A 14,601-nucleotide genomic window follows, 5' to 3' on the forward strand; every position below is an offset into this window, starting at 1 on the left:
TCACGGCAGTCTGATATTTCAAAATAAAAGTGAACAATATTTAATACACCAAAATGACAAAATTGCTCTATTGATCCATTAATGTGGAAATAATTTGGACACAAACGTATTTTCAAATTATATAGTTAATAAGCAGACTTCACTTCAATTTGATTCAGTCTTCCTTGTTGTCGGTATCGTAGCAACAGCAATTTTTGGACGATCGACAGGTAAGGAAGTTCCGATGGAACATGGAGAAAATACTTGATGGATAAAAAAGGCTATTTGTTTGCGATGGAACGCAATTACTTTCTCGACAGCACGCAAAAGTGTTTGACGCTTCGGGACAATATTATAGCTTGCCTCTACAACGCGAACATCGGGTATCCGTCACTTAATGCGCATTCCCCATTGCATAATTGTAGAGGTATAAAGTGATACTACAACTGCAGGAACAAGTTTCCAATTCCACGATGGTTAATGGGCTCGTATTTTGAAATGAAATGCTAACATCCTAGCTAATGTTGTTGGAAACTCATCGCTCGAAAGGAAATACATTGATTAGCCATACTTCGGATTCTTTGACTTGTGTGCACTGCTTGTCTTATAAATAGCCACATCAAAAACTCAACGAATTTGGTGCTCTTAGTTTGAAGTTTCAAAGCGAACATCCGCTAGTAGCTCGTGACACAGTAGCAAGTGCTTGCAAAAACTGTAGTTCTATATTCTTGACAGGAGGCGTTAAGTTTCTATGGGGCCGTAGGCAAAATGTGATTAATTTGTTTTGTAAGTAAATTGCTCTTGGTGGCCCCCTACTGGTCAGGGGCCCGAAGAAGGTGCTTGGTTCGCTTGTGGCTTGGGTCGGCTCTGAACCTACCTGCAATAATTTGCCCTTCATTCATGTTTTGGTACTTGGTACTGAATACAATTTTATAATATTCTATGTTTATATTGGATTTATTTCAGAATAATTGAAACAAAGAATATGTGTAAAGAAATCCACTTGTTTTGAGAACTATGCATATATTATTCTAAGACAATACACTTCCATGTCATTTTTATCCACCAGTGACAGCATGTCTGAAGGTCAGCAGATAGAAACAGACCCTACCCAGCTCACATTCCACACTCTGCAACAAGATGACGATTGGGAGGGAGCTTTGATCGATGAAGTGCCCCAGCCGAGGCTTCTCTCTTCTGAGGCTCAGACCATTTCAAGCATACTGGAGAACTGCATCAGTCAAACAGAGATAGCAGCATCTCTGCCTGCCGTCCACAACATAGTCCACCCGTCTGCAGAGATATGTGACGAGTTGACAAGAGCTCTTGAGGTGCATCAGATGTTAACTGAAAAGCTGGAAACATCTAATGGTCTCCAGGAGGAGCCTTGTGGATCATCAGACGAAGAATGTGCGAAAAGGAGGAGGAGGGCTCAGCTTGAGAGAGACTTCAAGTACTCAGTCAGGGACCTGCTGAGGTTGTTTCGAACCCACCCTGATGCCGTTTTTGGTTTCAGGTCAGAGGTTGACACAGAAATTGGGGAGGCTGAACACACACTCATCTTAGGGCTGAAACATTTTTATGGACATATGATAGTGAGATTGCAGACCAGCCCGGAAGAGGAAATACTGCTAGCCGTGGAGACGGTGTCACCTGACACAGATATGATAGTCAAACTTGAAGAAATAGCAGCAGCCATCGAACAAAAAGATGTCGAGGTAAGCAGTTATATTTTTGACTTACTGTTAATATCCATTGTTCATTCATCCCACTTTAAAGACAGCAATATAAAAATAAGCGTGACTCATATATGTCCTAAATCATGTCTGACCTCTCCCAATCCTTGGGTGGGAATCTTAGATTTCCAAGAAGACTGATGACCTCAGTATTTTGGAGCGTTGCCTTCTGGAGAGCCAGACAGAAGAAGTGGACTGGCAGCTTGTTGCAGACAAACAGTGTCAGTCCCTCATTAAGACTTCACAGGTGAAGCAGACCAGCATCCAGCAGGAAATAGACAAACTCAACATTCGACTCCACACGATGACTCTCAAATATAGAGAGGGGGAGAAAGTACTACAAGAGGTACATTGACTTGTTTTAATGAGAGTTTACATCATTTATTTTGGCTGGGAGTATATATATAAAAAAAACATGTTTCTCCTCTTTGACAGATAAATGAAAATGTGGAGATGGAAATGGAATACTTGATCCAAAAGTTTGATGATGAAATAGAAGAGCACCAGGTACAAACTTAACTCATTATTTCTTGTACTTGACCAAATATTTAAATAATAATATAAAACGATGAATGTTCTTTTTCACTATCTTCCAGGCCGATCTAGAGTTATGTCAGATGGATGTTGAGAGGGAAGAAGGGGAATGCAAAAGACTGGAGAAGCCTTATGCCGACCTAGAGAAGGAGTACAACTGCATAATGGAGAAGCGGCGGCTAGCGGAAGAGAAAAGAGTTACAGAGTTGAAGCTTAAGGTCACTCTTTATTGTCAGTCCTGGTGGAGAGGCTACTGTACTCGCAAGGAATTGGCTCTCAATCCCATCAAGCCTACCAAGAAGGGCAAAAAGAAGGGCAAGGGTAAGGGTAAGGGTAAAAAGAAAAAGAAGTAGTCCTAAAGTAACATACCAACGCTCTTATTGAAGCAGCAGCAGAAGGGGTAGCCTGGGAAGGGGACCACCAATGGTTAATCATATCATCACTTTGGAAAATATTACTATATGAATATAATAATAGCACTATGTGACATTTCAGTTCATCTTGAAAAAACAAAACAAAAAGTAGACATGGACAAAAGTTTTGGGAAACGCGGTTGCCACACCTTCACCAAGTTGACTTTCATGTTGCCAGTCTCAGTGCCCTCTGAGATTAACTGGCAACCAGTCAGGGTGTAATCTAGAATAGGCTCCGAATGCATAGATGGATGGTTGTTTCTCAATCAATGTTGTTCAGTTTAAAGGTGGACTGAGTTCTTGGGTACACCAGTTGCTGTGTTATTTTTAACCACAAGGTGGCGACATCGGCCCAATGAATAATGGAAGTGTAATAAACTAACTGGAGTTTGAATTAGTCATGTCTAGAATTCTGTCAGATTCATCATGTAATAAATGTTACACAAATTGGTGTGACAAAAGTGAAATGATGCAAAGAATCAACGATCCACTCTTAACTACCAATTATATAGTTTGTGTATACATGTGTTTCAATAAGGTAAGGTAACTGAGGCCTTTCAGAGAAGCGGGTCAGAATCAGAGTCAGTAATCTCCCAATAAGATTAGGTATATGTGAGACATACAAGATTATTGTGAGAATGTGGGGGCGGGCGGGGTGTTATCTGGTTCATTCTGTTTATTTAAATCTCAGAGTAAAAGTATAGTTGAAAAAAAATGGAATTATAGAATGTCCATCTCTAAAAGAAATATGTATGTGTAACAATACATTTATTGTACAATAAAAAAACCAGAAAGTACATTTTCACTTTACATTGGAAAATCTAACTTTACCCTATAGAACTGTTTTCATAATGTTACGGTGGTCTCTGTATTGTTTCCATGTGCAATGCTTTGCTGTAGTTTGACAATGTCTTTGTGGTCCCGGATGAACATCTTGATCTACAAAAAGACCAAAATGTGAAATTAAGAGCAAATCTTTGTCAGCGCTCCTTGTCAGGGTACAAACCTTGTCCAGTTGTGTCTCAGTGTCACTCAGAGCCACGCCTTTGTCTCCTTCCACATCGGCGCCTGTCAACTCATAGAGGTTGAGTGTCGCCATCTTGATCAAGCCGAGCAGGAGCGTCTTCTCGGCTGCAGTGTCCTGGATGTGTTTCCACATTGTCTCCTGTATGAGGAGAACATTAGAAGTTGATGATCATACATTAACAACTCTGCTGAGTGAGAATTACGTCTGATACCCAGTGTTCCAATTCAGGTTGGGCCCCCTCCAGTTTATACTGGAGCTGTGACAGCTGGTTGCTGTTTTGCAGAAGCATCAAGTGACGCTGGCTGTTAAAGGTCAGCAGGGTTTTCCTCTGCTGGTCCACCTGCTCCTCTGCTTGCCTCTGCTTCTCACAGAACTGTTGTCGGATGCGGAGAAGACTCTGCAGATGACCTGCGAGAAATGCCTCATCTTCACACTGAAACACAAACAAAATGGGGGCCACAATTACTTGTATACTGCCTTGGTATGGTATGGTCATAGTATTTCTATTGACAACAAATATATTGAGGGCTTTAAACATTTGCACAGTACTGCACAGCACCTGACACGAACCTAAAATTGATGCTACAAAGCCAAATTAATCCAATTATTCACTCTTCTTGTATGATACATTTACGTATTGCCTTGTTGCCTTACCTGTGTTAGTTTCACCACCTGCTGCATAAAGTCCTTATACACAGCGTCTCTGTGAATGTGATGCAGGAGCTGCAGCTTCCTGTGCTGCAGCTTGGCGTACTCCTCCTTTAGCATCTTCACCTCAGTCTCTTTCTCACTTGCTTCTTGTCTCTCTTTCTCTGCTTTTTTAAGGTTTTCATCAGCCGCTTGTTCCTTCACATGGGGAAATGTTAAAAACACACAATATAGTATAGAGGGATTATGGAACTGTACTAAGGATTTTGCTGTGTTGCATAATGTGTGCATTGTGAACTAAAAGCTGGGATAATTTCCTGTTGTGCAAATGATTAAATATTATTCTGACACAGGCACTCTTTTTAAATGTATACTGATTTCTTTATAAAGAATCAATAAAGCAGGCTTAATATTGATGTAAAAACACAGATAGAGTATGTGTGAAGTTGGAATTCATTTCACGTAGAAAAGGCTAAATGTGTATCTTTATAGATAAACAGTTCAGTATTGATTTTGGGGGAGGGGGGTTGTTTGTTTTGGAGATGACCAGCGCCCATTTGTTTTAATTCTTCTGGCTGTGTGCATTTCTTTTATTCTGTGTATTATATGATAAGAATGTTGTTATTTATGCACCATATGAGCATAAAAACAAAAACGTTTGAGGAGTTTGAAGAAACGTCAGCATTTGAGAAGATATGTGTGCATAATAAGTTAATATCTCCTGGGTGAATTTGCACTGAACTGGTTTAAAACTACTATGTGAATCTGTGGTATACCTTTGGAAAGGTATTAAAGCTTGTCAGAAGATCCTTGGCTTTCTTTGCATCCTTGAGCAGCTCATCTTCACGCCATTGCAAATGCTCCAACTTCTAGAGAAGACCACAAAGAGAATTGTTTATATTGTCAATATTATATGATCACTGTGTCAAAATGGTGCAAACATTTTTTCGTGCCTCTTGACAACATACCATAATCTTATTTCATGTTTATTATTCTTAAAAAGGATTTAATGTCTTCATATTGTTGTTTGTTATTTTGAGTGTACAATGCTAATAGTTGTCAATCATATCTGCCCATAGTGCCCAAGAACTACAATAGTTGACCATATTTCCTCCTTGCCTGTTTCCGCTCCTTCAGTAGCTCCACTAGATGTTCTTGCTCCTGACGGTCCTTCATGATCTCTATGAGAGTGTCGTTCCTGTCACGGAAGCTCATGGCTGTCATCATAGACTTGGAGACATAACAAGGAGGCCATAATGAACATTGATAGTTCACACGGCTTCGTGTAAAAACGTACTGTGAAATGTTCTCCTCGGGGAGGCTCAAATATGATTAATCATGTCAAATACTCACGCAGTGTTCAAGGTTTAAGGCGGACTACTTTCAATCAGTTTTCCGTACCTTCGAAGTAGTTGTCAGGAAATAATTCGGTACTTCCGGTGGTTGCTATGGTAACACGAAAAACAGCGAAACTAAACGGTCAAGTGAGGACACACATAAGAGTTTTTTTTAGTTAAGACACTTTGTGAATGTAAAATTATTCAAATTATTTTCTATTTGTTATATATATAATTATATTTATTATTTAGAATTTATTTATTTAGGTTTGTGTGTGGAGGGGGGAGGGCGTGAGGAGCAGCTAACATTAGCTTAATTGTTGAACAGTAATAGCCAAATACTACAGTTACAGTAACAGCTAAAGTATGTAGGCTACAATCAAAACTCAAATAGGCCTACTCTCCTATACTGTCTTTGGCACTGAGACCAAAATTGTGTTTTTGTAGCAAAGTCATAAAGTGCACCATGAAAATAGTTGTACTATGGGGCCACATAGGCCAATGAGAACAACATCCTTGCCCAGTCAGCTGCTTGAACCGCAAACAAGGGGCTTTGGCAGGGTCTGCAAAGAAGTGTTGTCGTAGACAACCTCAACGTATCCCATCAGGCATTCACCAGCTGTTTATGATATATCACCAATGAAAGTTTCAATTAGACTATACATTTGAAAGTGAAGTAAAACTAGAATCTCTGCTCTGTATTAAATATAAAAAACATACTTAAAAGAGATATAAACAGCACATTCTGTTGAATCACTTAAGATGCCACCAAGTTTCAGTAATTCCGTAATTTAACACACCTGAATGTGATCAAATGCTGCAATCAACCCTAATGGTGAGCGACGAGCAATAGTGTGATTGACAGGCGTTACTTGTCACTTGAAGCACACAGATCACACTTAATATCACACCTTTGACTTGGTGATGCTAGAACCATGCTGGCCAGAACACGCTACAGCGCGTGCTCACCTCGGACTCACAAGCAGCATATAAGAGGGTCACATATTGTACTATATGAGATGATTGATCTAATCCAATAATTAATCAAATGTATGTTCATATTGGAATTATCGGAAATGTATATCACATTATATGACTGAGTGACACTTTGTGCATAAGTAATATATTATTGCCTAAACTATATATGAAGACTTGTTATCACCTGCTAGGAAGTATACGGGTATCTGAACCTACAAGGTAGTAACATGCAAGACAAGGTGACATGAGGCAGGAGGCACTATCACACATAATGGAATTGTGCTGTTATTTTTGCATTATAATTATTAGGTGAGGCGATGACAGAAATGACATAGAAGAACCTGGATAATGCATCTTCAGATTTAAATGGCTTATACACGCACACACACACTAAATGCACTGTGAAACAATAAGATATGCTTGACCAAAGAGCAATGAAGAGGAAAAACAAAAACACACTGAAATGCCTCTGCATCTATATTTGATGAATGGATAGCTTATTACACATACAGAGTTTCTTTATTAATACTTGTGGAAGGCAATCCTATTATAATAAAAGCATGTAGTGTGAAGTGATGGGCCCAGTGTGATGCTGAGGAGATGGAGACATCACACCCATGTTAACATCAGGGGACCTTTTAACTGCTGAAGAGGAAGTAGAGAAGAAGAATACAGTTTGCCGGAATACACTTCTTCAATTGAGAGTAACATTTAGCCCTTTCTCAATATATCCCATGTAGAAGGACTTTAAGGAAGTTTCCTCTCTGAAGATACTTTTTGAGGCGAGGCACATTGAAAAATTGTTCTTGTTGACTTCTCTGCCACAGGACATGAAAACCATTACAGCTGAATTAATCTTAAAATATATTATCTAAAAGGAGAATATTATTCATTCATTCATTTACTATCACTTATCCTCACAAGGGTCGTGGGGGTGCTGGAGCCTATCCCAGCTGTCTTCGGGCGAGAGGCGGGATACACCCTGGACTGGTCGCCAGCCAATCACAGGGCACATATAGATAAACAACCATTGACACTCACATTCATACCTATGGACAATTTGGAGTCGCCAATTAACCTAGCATGTTTTTGGAATGTGGGAGGAAACCGGAGTACCCGGAGAAAACCCACACATGAACAAGGAGAACATGCAAACTCCACACAGAGATGGCCGAGGGTGGAATCAAACTCGGGTCTCCTAGCTTTGTGGCCTACATGCTAACCACTCGTCCACTACTCAACTCAAAAGTGGGTTACAGAGCCATTTCCAATAGGTAGCAGATCTTTGCCTGCATAGGAAAAAAAATGTAATTACCCAATTTCTGTGAAGGCATCTCACATGTCTGTCTACACTATTAGCGTGCTACTCCACTGTGAGGTGCATGCCATGTTTCTGGACGACTGTCAAGCTTGGGTGGGAGAGGAAGGACATGGAGTGGAGACTTCATGTAGAGATGCCCAAGCAAAGATTCAAACCCAGGACTTCCCGATCCTCACTGTGTGGCCAACATGCAAACCACTTGCCCACCGTGCGACCTCCCTGATTAATCTGATTTTTGTTAAATAAATTGACAGCCCTAATTCAAATACATGTTGCTGATCTGTAGTATTCTACACTAATCACTAGGTGTCAGTAATGTTACATTGACAAGACAATAGCCACCACAGGAAGTATTTGGTGATAATGTGACTCTCCCAATGCTAACATGTGTGAGTCTATAGTTTGTTCATTATTATTTCTGTCTTACATGGATTATTTACACTTATGTCTGCTATATTGGGTAACACAAGGGTCTTAGGGGACTATAGGGGTGTTATTTAATGTTTAGAGGGCTCTAATAATGCTAAAAATCCTATTTAATAGGTTGTCTCTATGTCCTAATTACAAACATATAAATATATATTTAAAAATAAGGAATCCTACTTCACAGAAATTCACTAATTCTATGATTCTATGATCAGGATTATACTTCCACTTCCACACACACACACAGTTTCAGGCTGCAAACATTTAGGCATCCATAATTTAAGGTCAACACTGTGTTGCAAAGTGATATTGAGAGGAAGTCCGTGTTTATGCAAATGCCTTGTCAGACAGAGAGGCCAGCGCCTTTGTGACACCATGTATTAATAATGAGCCACAATGGCAAAGATGCACTGAGTGGGACCCCAAACAATGTTGCTGCTACTGGCAAACAATGGAGACTGACAGCCGGCTGAGTGAGTGCAATGAAATCATGTGCACTCAAGAGAATAGGGTGTAATCATGGATTTGTTTGTGTATTGATGTTTGTGTTTAGTGTTTGTCTCACAGCAGTGGTCTTGTCTGGCCTGTTTGTAAACATGCTTGAACAGGAACAGGAACAAGGCTCCGGTGGGGCGCTTCATGCCGGAAGACTGCCAGACCCCACAGAGGCTCGTGGCTCCTCCAGAAAGGCCATGCTTCACAATCCTTACTTTTTGGCAACACAACAGCCAGAGTTATATCTAACTTACTTATTAAAATATAGATTTCATAGTCTTCTGGCTAATATATCAGGGACTAGTTAATAACCTAAATGGTTGCATTAAGGAACAGCAGGGGTGTTATTATATGGCAAAAACACTATATATTAGATTAAGATTAAGATATGCCTTTATTCGTTCCTCAGTGTGGAAATTTGCATTGCACAGCAGTTAAGCAGTACAAAATACACAATATAGAAAAATAAACAATATAAACAACCCAAGTATTAACAAAATCAACAGTTTTCCCAGAGTTATATACAATACAGTATGTAGATAATATGAAACGAGATGAGATATATGACCAGACTATTCACTGAGATCTTGCTAGTGAGTTAATATGAGGCATTATGGAAATACTTCACATAGAACTTAGTATATTGCATTTAGAGCCCTTAATATTGCACGTGGAGGTTGATCAGATATTGCACAGTGAATGGGGTCTGGAGTAACTATACAGTACTGAATGTAAAAAAAACAAAGTATTGCACAGATGTACATAGTGGTGTAGAAGTCTATTGGACGCAGTGCTGGTTGTACAGCCTGACAGCTGCAGGAAGAAAGGACCTGCGATATCGCTCCTATGAAAAATTAAGTACTGTTTTTCGTTGTATAATTAAAAGGGAACCTATTATGCTCACTTTTTGGCCCTTTGTATTGAGTTGTGAACTCCTGTAGAGCAGCCTCACACGATAACCCGCACAGAAAACATTCTAGATCTTCCAGAATCTGCACCTAGTCCAGCTGGATTTCCTTGGCTTTCCAAAACGGTCAGTTTTAATTTATTCCACACACTGACAGCCTCCGGGCACGCCCACTTCGCTGTGATTGGTCACACTCCCAAACGCTCCAGAGTACTACTGGATTACTGACGAACCCCAATATCTAATTTTGTCGTTATAGGAGTTGATAATAAATGAATAAACCCTTTGGAGAACTACTTGAAAAGTGGTTTGGAGCTACTGGTAGCTAATAAGTGGTAATGTAGTCCATGTTTGTTGAGTGCAGACAATATTGATGTAACATTAGAATTAAAGCTACAGACACACAATGCATCCTGTTCCAAGTAGAGCTCACATGAAAAGTTCTTTTAAACTGTTGAGACCGTTGGCAATACACTTCTTAGACTTGTTTCAAATAGTTGAAAAACAGTACAACATGGGACATGTAATATAGGGCAACCTTGTCTCTGCTCTCTCTCCCTGGTTGTCTTTCTTTGTCTCCAAGTGTGTGTATGGTAGATTAGCATGCCTCTCCACTCCTCCGGCCATAATCAGATGGGACATTGGCTCCATGACGGCCCGAGACCCCCACCAGCACACACTGAGGGTACAACTCCATGTTGCCATGTCTGACTGGCAACAGTATGTTAGGAGTTAAAACAATTATTCCTGTGCACATCAACCATTTGCTCACAATATTACAAACAAAATCTGGGGGACAAATGTCGTAGATCTCTGTCGGGCTTCTTCATCTTGAATTGGACAACAAGTGAGAGTCCGGCAATAGAGACAAGAATAAAGCAGCTCAATAAGGCAGATAAACTTCCATTAGTCATCAGCTTAGTCTGAGCCCCTCTGACCCTAGAGTGGCCTGTCTGCTGCTAGTTTGACCCTTAACCTTTGTCCCTTTGTCTTATAGATACAGCACACACACGCCTCTTGCTCTCTTTCCCTTGACAGCCCTCATGGTCATATTAAGATCTACATGGCCGATTTCAAGGCCGTTTCAGACATAAACTCCCATTTAGCCCCTGAGTCTTGTTACTGCGCTTAACAGCATTAGTCCATTCTTGTGGCTTTTACATGAAGCAGGGATGGATTGTACCATTCTAATCATCCGGCTCGGTTGAGTCACTTTAACATCATCCTACTACTTATTGTTAGCAACTGCACATATGTACAGCTTATAAGTATATTGTATATTAGATAGCTTTGACTGATTTGGCGATGATGCGCCTCAATACGCCTTTTAAAACTAAAATTTAACAGCCTATGCATCCTTTGAAAGATGGAAATTGAATATCTCTAAAATTCTATTTTCAAATGTGAAAGCCTGCAGTGCCAAAACAAAAGGAAGACCGTCAGCCTAAGAAAGATGAACCATAATGAACTTTTAGCAATTACACTCCATCTCAGGCCACTTATTCTACACAAAATGCCTTCATTAATGCCGGCCATTGCACAAATGCCACTTAGTGTCTTGCAAAGACATCTATAGTACCGATATATACATTCAAACCAACAATTCAGTCCCAAATGAAATAAAGATAAGTTGTGGGCGCCTTTTAATAAAAAGCTTCTTGTGCAAATTGTAGATAGCGAGGAGGTAGACTTCATATCAAAGCAATAACTTTGGGTATCATTTTGCCTGAGATCTTAATATTCCTTGGGGAGGCTATAAAAAATGTTGACAATTTTAAAATACTTCCTGCTTTGAGAGGAGATACTCAACAGGATTTGCATATGATATGATATTTAATAAGCCTGAATTATTGACTCTTCATTCCAACAACAGCAACACTGTGACACAGTCAAAGATATATAAGCTGTTGATGATTCTTACAAATAAACCTTTAGATTAGGAGTAAAACTCATTTTGAAGATTACTGCATTTTTTTAATAAATGCTGTATGGAGAATTACAGTATCACTTTAAGTGTGTGATCGATTCACAATTCATTCATTCATTCATTCATTCATTTTCTACCGCTTTTTCCTCACGAGGGTCGCGGGGGTGCTGGAGCCTATCCCAGCTGTCTTCGGGCGAGAGGCGGGGTACACCCTGGACTGGTCGCCAACCAATCACAGGGCACATATAGACAAACAAAACAACCATTCACACTCACATTCATACCTATGGACAATTTGGAGTGGCCAATTAACCTAGCATGTTTTTGGAATGTGGGAGGAAACCGGAGTACCCGGAGAAAACCCACGCATGCACAGGGAGAACATGCAAACTCCACACAGAGATGGCCGAGGGTGGAATTGAACCCTGGTCTCCTAGCTGTGAGGTCTGCGTGCTAACCACTAGACTGCCTTGCCGCCCGATTCACAATTCATTAAATATAAAATTTGACTAATTTTTATGCACATCTTATTCCCTTAATCGTAAAGGGGACCTATTATGGTAATTTTACAGCCCTTTGTATTGTGTTGTGGACTCCTATAGAGCAGATACACACAATAACCCACACAGAAAACTTTCTGCAGATTATGCACCTACTCCAGCTGTATTTCCTTTGATTTGTGTGTTAATATCACAAACTCAGTTTGTGGAATGTATTGATGATTTGATTTTAAATGTCTGTTAGAATACCCCTGTAAGTCTTCTACTTTACAATACAACATAAAAAATTATAAATGCAATAATTCAGCACTATACTTGAATGCAACCCTGCCAATTATTTTGGCTTGGGACTGAACAGCTCCAGTTGCAAATACAGTATGAGTAATTTGTGTGTTATTTTACAGTGGTCATTGTATTATATATTTATTAATTGCATATTATATATATATATATATATATATATATATATATGTATATATATACATTCAATTTGGGTGTGTTAGATGAGTGTGGTGCGGCATGTGAGATTACATCATAGTCAGTTGTTTATTTTCATGAATTTGTTAAGAATGGGGATAAGGAGAATGTGCAAAAGGTGGATGGAGGATCTGTGTGTGTACGTGCATGTGTCAGGAGATAAGCACCACTTAAGCTCTTTGATCACAAACGTTCATCCATCTCGTGTTCAAACAGGATGAGAAAGTCCCCTTCTGATTGATTACGGACACATGCACGCTCACACACACACAGACACACAGACACACAGACACACACACTTCATTTGACATAAGTTCCCCTGTCCACCCACCTGGAGCTTACACATTACATAATTTAATTGGATATACTAAAAAATGTAATTAAAAATGTAACTATTCTGGTTTTAGAAGCCAGATTTCAGATTTTTTTAACGTGCAAATGACATTCTTGCCGCCACTAAATAAAGCTTTGTTCCATATAAAGAGGACCAGTAGACCCTTTACCCAACTTAGGTGACTTTCACACCTCTTTACTGTACAAGCATGCATGAGGAGAATCAATCCATCTTTAAAGAGCTGGAGGCCCCCTTAGCCCACCTCATTCCTTTCCCCTCCTCATCCTGGACTGGCAACGAAGGGTTAAGGAGGAATAGAGCCTCTGAGGAGCTGCCTGCTTAACCTCTGACCTCAATGTGTGAGAGAAAAAAAGAGAAAGAAAAACATTCAATTACATGTACAGAGGCCTAGTTTAAAAAAAATCTATATGATGCAATTTTCTTTACAGCGGGTGTTGAATGCAACGTCACTGATTTTATGTGTATGTTTAGAGGGATCACCAGCACCCATGTTTCATCACCCTCCAACCCCAGCAGACTCTGTGGGCAAGCAGGTTGTCAGTGAGGGGGTCCAGCTGGTGGAGACTGGAGATGCCAAACAACCTGTCAGAGATAAGACAAGGCGGAGAAGGTATGCATGGCAACCACTCTGGGGGGGGATTGTTGATGATTGCAATGTTACGGGAGGCTCTCTTATGTGTGTGATAAGACAACGTGCTACACATTGTTATATTGCTAACAATACCCTGTAGTGTTGAAATGTTATTGTTGGACACTGTACAAGATGGCTTATATCCTGCTGTATCACACCCTTTACGGTCTCATATGTAGTTCAATTGTGAACTGTTTCCACTCACAAGGTACTGAATATAAATAACCAAACGAGGAATGTTAATTACCTCTGTCATGTGCAGTGTTTCCATGTTAGCAGGATTATGGCAAATCTGCTAATCTAATCTTCTGAAGAGGAACCCATAACATTTTGGTGATTATCACTGTGGAAATGCCAATCCCACACAAGACAGCAGACATGATTTCTTCATTTGTTTGGCTAAATCTTTAAAAAAATGTTACAATTACTGCCACCTTCAGGACTGGAGTGGAGTAGTATTGCTTGATACTTAATGTAATCCCATTTTCTCTGCCTGTACATTCTATTGTCTACTGTCTTGTGGTTCACAATAGGTCCAAAAATATTGAACACTATTTTAAATGAGGGTATTCTGGCCATTAGGTATCAGTCATGTTACATGACATTAGATTACCTTCACATTTCATGCAGTCAGCCATGGCATGTCTGACACACAGTTCTCCTCCCATTGCGTGTGGAAGTGGTAAGGTTTTTGCTTCTTTGTTTTTCTACTCCACTCCGCTTGAAACACTTACATTTGGAGTATATCGATTGCAGAGGCTAACTAGTTAGGTCCCTAGCTTGCTATGCTAGCGGTGGCTGTCTCATGTCCCTGTAGTGATTTCATAGCCTGCTCATTAGTTGAGCAATGTGTCGTAAACAAAGAATAATAGAAGTCTAAAGGGTGTTATTTCTTGTCTATATGTGCCCT

General features: G+C 39.9%; 2 protein-coding genes and 1 long non-coding RNA gene across 8 annotated transcripts in view; 1 reads left to right on the plus strand and 2 right to left on the minus strand.

Moving 5' to 3' along the window:
* The window catches only part of iqcd (IQ motif containing D), a 7,884-nt gene extending 4,402 nt beyond the window's left edge, over positions 1-3,482 (plus strand). Inside the window, exons 1-5 of one of the 5 annotated variants that reach the window (XM_058070496.1) lie at positions 90-209; positions 1,049-1,697; positions 1,840-2,061; positions 2,151-2,222; positions 2,312-3,481. In XM_058070496.1, coding sequence (XP_057926479.1) covers positions 1,056-1,697; positions 1,840-2,061; positions 2,151-2,222; positions 2,312-2,602 — 1,227 coding nt within the window. In that variant the 5' untranslated portion in view covers positions 90-209; positions 1,049-1,055 and the 3' untranslated portion in view covers positions 2,603-3,481. Of the gene's footprint in view, positions 1-89; positions 210-730; positions 1,698-1,839; positions 2,062-2,150; positions 2,223-2,311 lie in introns of those variants that run through there. The other 4 variants (XM_058070499.1, XM_058070497.1, XM_058070498.1 and 1 more) reach the window with 4 other exon arrangements.
* LOC131128023 (coiled-coil domain-containing protein 42 like-2-like) lies at positions 3,340-5,795 on the minus strand. The gene is made up of 7 exons (XM_058070500.1): positions 5,691-5,795; positions 5,457-5,567; positions 5,114-5,206; positions 4,344-4,535; positions 3,901-4,122; positions 3,669-3,827; positions 3,340-3,601 (listed from the first exon to the last, which is right to left on the minus strand). Exons 2-7 carry the CDS (start codon positions 5,562-5,564, stop codon positions 3,509-3,511), a joined length of 867 nt encoding a protein of 288 aa, XP_057926483.1. The 5' UTR covers positions 5,565-5,567; positions 5,691-5,795; the 3' UTR covers positions 3,340-3,508.
* Positions 5,796-13,235: 7,440 nt separating this feature from the next.
* LOC131128716 (uncharacterized) lies at positions 13,236-14,080 on the minus strand. Of its 2 annotated transcripts, none has more exons than XR_009129685.1 (3): positions 13,939-14,080; positions 13,487-13,642; positions 13,236-13,385 (listed from the first exon to the last, which is right to left on the minus strand). It is a non-coding gene; the product is annotated as an uncharacterized LOC131128716 (long non-coding RNA). The 2 variants fall into 2 exon arrangements; XR_009129684.1 differs by having other exon boundaries at positions 13,245-13,390.
* Between the last annotated feature and the right edge of the window lie 521 nt (positions 14,081-14,601).

Source organism: Doryrhamphus excisus, chromosome 4 (genome assembly GCF_030265055.1).
Source record: "Doryrhamphus excisus isolate RoL2022-K1 chromosome 4, RoL_Dexc_1.0, whole genome shotgun sequence".
NCBI lineage: Eukaryota > Metazoa > Chordata > Actinopteri > Syngnathiformes > Syngnathidae > Doryrhamphus > Doryrhamphus excisus.

Excerpts from the sequence above, each read along its gene's own strand:
- LOC131128023 (XM_058070500.1), bottom strand. The coding sequence starts at position 5,564 with ATGATGACAGCCATGAGCTTCCGTGACAGGAACGACACTCTCATAGAG. Across the intron at positions 5,207-5,456 it reads TACTGAAGGAGCGGAAACAG|AAGTTGGAGCATTTGCAATG; the intron begins GCAAGGAGGAAA and ends GGTCTTCTCTAG. Across the intron at positions 3,602-3,668 it reads CTGAGACACAACTGGACAAG|ATCAAGATGTTCATCCGGGA; the intron begins GTTTGTACCCTG and ends GTCTTTTTGTAG.